The sequence below is a fragment of the Ipomoea nil genome, unplaced genomic scaffold (genome assembly GCF_001879475.1).
Source record: "Ipomoea nil cultivar Tokyo-kokei standard unplaced genomic scaffold, Asagao_1.1 scaffold1043, whole genome shotgun sequence".
Taxonomy (NCBI): Eukaryota; Viridiplantae; Streptophyta; class Magnoliopsida; order Solanales; family Convolvulaceae; genus Ipomoea; species Ipomoea nil.
This window is the reverse complement of record NW_017617471.1, coordinates 7,267,302-7,273,474: the sequence shown is the minus strand read 5'-3', so window position 1 is coordinate 7,273,474 and position 6,173 is coordinate 7,267,302. Positions and strand designations below refer to the sequence as shown.

At 34.8% G+C, this 6,173-nt stretch overlaps 1 protein-coding gene across 1 annotated transcript; it reads left to right on the top strand.

Annotated features, from left to right (window-relative positions):
- Positions 1–225: 225 nt before the first annotated feature.
- LOC109182283 (probable inactive leucine-rich repeat receptor-like protein kinase At3g03770) lies at positions 226–3,931 on the top strand. Its single transcript, XM_019332410.1, has 8 exons — positions 226–2,017; positions 2,099–2,232; positions 2,339–2,585; positions 2,688–2,899; positions 2,981–3,006; positions 3,089–3,200; positions 3,339–3,587; positions 3,653–3,931. The coding sequence occupies exons 1-7, from the start codon at positions 640–642 to the stop codon at positions 3,561–3,563; spliced, it is 2,334 nt and encodes a 777-aa protein (XP_019187955.1). The 5' UTR covers positions 226–639; the 3' UTR covers positions 3,564–3,587; positions 3,653–3,931.
- The last annotated feature ends 2,242 nt before the right edge of the window (positions 3,932–6,173 follow it).

Sequence of the window (6,173 nt, the reverse complement as noted above, 5' to 3'; positions counted from 1 at the left end):
GAAATAAGAAAAGATTAAAAGCGACATTTTCTTTTTCTTTCCTTCTTTGTTGTTGTCTTATTTCACTTCTGTAAGATAAAATAAATTGACTTTAAACAAAGTTTCCAATACATATTTTGCTGAGTGTATGCGTTTGTTATTTAGTTAAGTACCTTTTGTCATTTAATTTCTTATTTAGAATAATCTCTAATCTCTAACTAAGATTGAAATATTAAATTCATTGGTATAATAAAATCAAAGTTTAATCAAGTTGATGAAAAGTACAATGGAGAAGACAGGAAGTCTGAGACAAGGACACATGGTTTAAAAGCTATGCAAAGAACTTGGCATTAGGATGGCATAAAGCAAAAAATAAAAAAATAAAAAAAAATACTCAGAATCTCATTCTCCATAAAGAAAGGGTAGATATGATATGATATGCATGCTTAGCAGAGGATCTTTGTCCAGCAGAATTCAGGTTTCAAGGGTAAATGGTCTTTGCAAAAGTTTTGTTTTTGAACTGTGCATTTAGATTCTGTTTTTTTTGTATATACTTTGCTTCTGACAATTGATTTACAGCACTGAGAAGTGTACAATTGTGTTTCCATATTTCTGATTGATTTAACACCCATTAGATATGAATTGAGTGTGGGGAGTGTGATGGAGTGGTGCAATAGCTATAAGGTGTTTGTGTTTTTGTCCCTGTGGGGGAGTTTCTTGATCTTGGGTACCCATCAGCTGCAACACACCCAAACCCAGATGCTTTTGCAGCTTAGGAAGCAGTTGGAATACCCAAACCCACTGGAGATTTGGTTCAACAATAATGGCACAGATTTGTGCTTTCTGTCATCCCCACAGGCAAATATATCATGCCAAGACAACCTTGTGACTGGGATAAGAGTTTATGGTGATAGGAGAGATAGGCCAAGCAGTTTCAATGGCTATGCTGTGAGTCCTTATCAAACCCTGTCACAGAATTTCTCTGTGGACTCTCTTGTGGTCACCTTGGCCAGACTGACTAGCTTGAGGTCACTCACTCTTGTGTCTTTGGGCATCTGGGGTCAAATTCCTGATATAATTCATAGATTGTCTTCACTTGAGAACTTGGATCTGGGTTGGAATTTTTTGTATGGGTCTATCCCTGCTTCAGTTTCAAGAATGGTGAGCCTTCAGGGTTTGAATTTGGATGGGAATTTCATTAATGGCAGTGTTCCTGAAGGGTTTGATAAGTTGTCAAATCTGTCAAGTTTGAGCATAAGGAACAATAGGGTGACTGGGCAATTGCCTTCTTCCATGGGAGGGGTGACAAGTTTAACATATCTTGGATTGTCGAAGAACGAAATTTCTGGGAAATTGTTTGATCTTAGCAGATTAACTAGCCTTCAAGTTTTGGATTTGAGCGATAACAGATTCGAGTCTGAACTTCCCGCTCTTCCAAAGGGGCTGCTCATGGCTTTCTTCAGGAACAACTCATTTTCTAATGAAATTCCTCAAGAATATGGCCTCCTGCTACAGCTCCAGCAGCTCGATTTGTCTTTCAACTCACTCCAAGGAATGCCGCCTGCTAAGCTCTTCTCTTTGCCTAAAATTGCAAGCCTAAGTTTGGCATCCAATATGCTGACTGGATCTTTACCATCCAAATTGAGCTGTGGAAACGAGCTTGGATTAGTTGATATCACAAATAATCGATTCACAGGCACATTGCCTTCATGTTTGCACTCTGCATCAGACACGAGAAAGGTTATGTATGAAGGGAACTGTTTATTAGGTGGTCTAAAGAATCAGCATCCAGCGACATATTGCACAAGTGAAGCTAAAAACATTGTTGCGAAAACTAATGGGTCTAAAGGAAAGAACATAGGAGTCCTAATTGGTGTTGTCGGAGGAATCTGTGTTCTATTGTCTTTTCTGGCAGTCGGCTTTCTTTTAATGTGCCGTAGATACTGCCCTCGTGGGAATTCAGAGCAGCATTTACTGCACAAGCCCGTACAAGAAAATTCCGTTGCAGGGTACTCTTCAGAACTTTTGCTGAATGCAAGTATGCCTTCTGAACTGCGAAATTTAAAAAAAACTTCAGTTTAGCAACATTTCAATGAATCCTGATTTCTTAATTTTTCAGGATTTATATCCGAGGCATCAAAATTAGGCACGCAAGGTACTCCAATGCACAGGTTATTTTCCTTTGATGAGATCAAGGAAGCAACAAATGACTTCGACAGTACAAACCTAATGGGTGCAGGTTTGATAGGAAAGGTAAATACTTGCTTCGTTTTTTATTCAGAGATATTTTTTTGCAGTCAATTCTTTTATTCCGAGATGATATTTGGCTGTTATAAGTTCATCCACATATTTCCCTCAGATATATAAAGGTAGAGTGGAAAATGGGACTCAGGTGGCTATAAGGTGCTTGACAATTTCAAAGAAATACACAATTCGCAATCTAAAACTCAGGCTCGATTTGCTTGCAAAGCTCCGGCACCCTCATCTGGTTTGCCTTTTGGGACACTGCATTGCTAATAATGACAACAATGGTGACCCCGATTCTCTCCAAGTCTATCTTATTTACGAATATGTGGCAAATGGGAATTATCGTTCTCATCTTTCTGGTAAGTGCAGAGAGCATAATCAAATCGTTGATACTGATGTTACTGCAAGTTCAAATTATCGTATGAAGTGCATACTGATATGCATTGACCTTATATTTGTAGAAAATAGTCCACAGAAGGTCCTTAATTGGTCTGATAGACTCGCGATACTCATTAATGTTGCAAAGGCTGTACACTTTCTGCATACCGGAGTTATCCCAGGTTTCTTCAGTAATCGACTGAAAGCAACTAATATACTGTTGAACGAGCATCGAGTTGCCAAGCTCAGTGACTATGGGCTATCGATTGTGGCAGAAGAGGTTGATAAACAGCAGGTATGAATTCTGAAAATATTTTTCTAATTCATCAAGTTCCGTGCTTTCCCTAAACTTTTCTTTGCGATTCTTCATCCACAGGCAAAAGGTGAAGGCTTCGCATCATGGTAAGACTACCCCTCAAGACTATCAATCTCGATAAATTGAACTTGTTCGTTCTGTTCCAAAGTTTCAATAACCATTTTTCAGGCAAATGAAAAGCCTGGAGGACGATGTGTATGGATTTGGACTTATCATGCTCGAGTCACTCGTCGGGCCTTCTTATCTCGTGAGGCAGGAGACGTTTCTACTAAATGAACTGGTACTCGATCAACCATCTGAATTTCCATGGCTTTCATATTCCAAGTTGATAGAAGAATATGTTCATATGTTCTGTCTGAACTAAAAGTTTAAACTAGTAATCGAAGTACTCAAATCAATCTCGCGTTATACTTCACAGGCCTCATTGGGAAGTCAGGATGGCCAAAAGCACGTGGTTGATCCGGTTGTGCTCAACTCCTGCTCACAAGAATCCTTGTCCGTGATCGTATCCATAACAAGCAAATGCATTTCAACCGACTCCTCAATGCGGCCATCCTTCGAGGATGTCCTTTGGAATTTGCAGTATGCAGCCCAGATTCAGGCCGAGGCAGACGGTAGATTGGGAACCAGTCCTCGTTTGTGAATAATTTTATCAAGAAGATGCAACGTAAGTAGATCGAAAGCTCGTTTTTCCTGCTCATTGAGAGGAAGTTTGTATGGCTTCTTGAGCAGAAATATCACACATGCACAGAGTTTAGATTTGGGTACATCGTAATAAGATCGGGATGGGATTCGAACCTAAGCCAAAGCCATAGAAGCTGATCTGATGATGCCATACTGGATGAGATGTGATCAAGTTGACATAATTTTTCATGTAATTTTGAGTTTCATTTGCAGGTCCCAAAATAAAGAAGCACATGTTTTGTTGCTAGCTAATAGGAGTTGTGTTGTATAATATGTTATGTTTTCAAAAAGGAAATGCAAATCATTAGTTATATATGTTGGGTTCAATGTGTTAGATGTTATTTTATTAATATTGAGAAAAAAGTGCCAAATTGGCATATTAAATTTAACAAATAGTGCAATTTATGTACCCAAATTGGCATCTTGATATTTATGAGGATCCTACGTATATAATTTTTTTTTAAAAAAAAAACTTATTTTTATGTTAATTTTTTAAATTTGTTTTAAAAAACATGTATTTCTTATTTTAATTTTTGTTTTTGTTTTTTTTTTTAAATAGCCATTGGCGGATGACTATTTCTAATGACAAATAATCAAATTGATTATCTGTCAATGAACTAGACAACCATGACTATCTAGCATTAGATATTGCATTAAGTTCCAAATTTGATGAAGGCGACCACCATGGTTGTCTTCTTTCCTTTGAGCGATGTAGGCATCCATTTCATCAAATCGAACAACCATGGCTACTGTTTGTCAAAAGAAACAACCATTGACCATCAAGTCAATGGCGGGTGATTGTTTGTGTGTGTGTTAAGAAAATATCTGAAAGTGCACTCTTGATGAACAGTGCTCAAACCAAGAAGGATTTAAAATTTTATAATTACCAAATCAATTGTCTAACCAACTTAACTGGGATTACCTGTGACACACACTAATCCATTAATTTTTTCCCCACACAACTCGATTAGTATATGACAATTTTTTCCCTTCAATTATACAATTATAAATCAATAGTAATTTTATCTCTCCACTTTTAAATACTTACAAACCCTTCACTTTGTAAGAAGGTTGCATGTTACTTCTTTCTTTCTTTCTTTCTTTTTTTTTTTTTAATAGAGGGGAGGGGGGTGTATAGAACTATCCAATGATCCTTAAACTTGAAAATAATGCAATTAAATTATTATTTTTATCTAATTTTGCTTGTAATGTTCTGGCATCGCTTACATGAATGCTAAATCATACTTATTTTAATTTAAATTTTGTGTTGATGTGGCATTGCTAAATTACAGCCACCCTTGAATAATAATTGTAGGTTTCCTCGTAAAAAAAGAATGCAAAATTTTTATTTTTATTTTGTCTCCATTTTCATTGCCCTCTTGTTTTATCTCCTATTTCTTTCCTTTCACTAGGCAGTAGGCGCTAGCAACCTGTCTACAAAAAAAATAAAAATAAAAAAAATAAATAAAGGGACAAATGATCAAAAAACTTGGAAAGCAAGAATGGATCACTTTTTGAATGACAATTTCAAATTTGTTTCTAATACATTAAACAAGAGAAGATATATACGGAGTAGTAATTAAAAATAAAAATAAAATTGACTAGCTAAGTTGCTATATCAAACAAAATTAAATGTAACAAAAAGAATTAAATACACCATATGGCCATGTTTAATTTACAAGGCCCACATCAACCAATCAACCATTACTTTTTGCCATGATTAGTATGGGACAAGGTTTTTTTTTTTTTTTTTTTTTTTTTTTTTTTTTTTTTTTAATTTTTTTTTTTATTCCTTCCTTCAATTACTCCGTATATATTAATACATCACTACTATTCACTAGTCATTCAGTCTTCCCACTTTTAATACTTACAAATATATATATATATATATATATATATATATATATATATATATATATATATATATATATATATATATATATAGTATTTAAGTAATTTTGTTTTCCTTTTGAAAAAAAAAAAAGAAGTAATTTTGTTTTTAGTGATAGAACACATTAACCGCGTTAGAGGGTTTCATATTTTAGGAGGCAAAACCATAACATTTTTGTAAAGTTTTTTTTGTTTTGTATTTTTGAACTTTATTACAAGGTAGTATCTGTTTTATACTTTATTTTACAAAGTTTATTAGAAGAATGGGAAAGTCTTTTTCCATTAATTTATTTTGTAGATTATTATGGTTAGTATGTATTTAGTAAATGAATTGAATGGACCAACCACCCAATATAGACTATAGAGGCTTGTACATATACATCCATCCGACATGTATGTTTCTTTTCTCAATCATATAAAGTTACGTGTGTTAACCAGCTAGCACGATCCCCAGTGCCCTGCTATGTATGCTTTTTCTCAAAAATAAATAAATAAATAAATAATAATAATGATAATAAAATCCTCTGATGTATCCCGGTATATATATATATTGTAGTATCTGTTCATATACTTTCTCAACTTACTGAAACACAAAAAATCAATAACGCTCCCACTGAGACTCAAACTCACAACCTTCTAAATGAAAGTCTAACCCGGATATTATTAGATCACATAGTCT

What these genes read in the sequence shown, in the direction of transcription:
- LOC109182283 (XM_019332410.1), top strand. Translation starts at nt 640, where the DNA reads ATGGAGTGGTGCAATAGCTATAAGGTGTTTGTGTTTTTGTCCCTGTGG. An exon ending in AGAACTTTTGCTGAATGCAA is followed by an intron (nt 2,018 to 2,098) that starts GTATGCCTTCTG and finishes TTAATTTTTCAG; the next exon opens with GATTTATATCCGAGGCATCA. An exon ending in AAGAGGTTGATAAACAGCAG is followed by an intron (nt 2,900 to 2,980) that starts GTATGAATTCTG and finishes CTTCATCCACAG; the next exon opens with GCAAAAGGTGAAGGCTTCGC.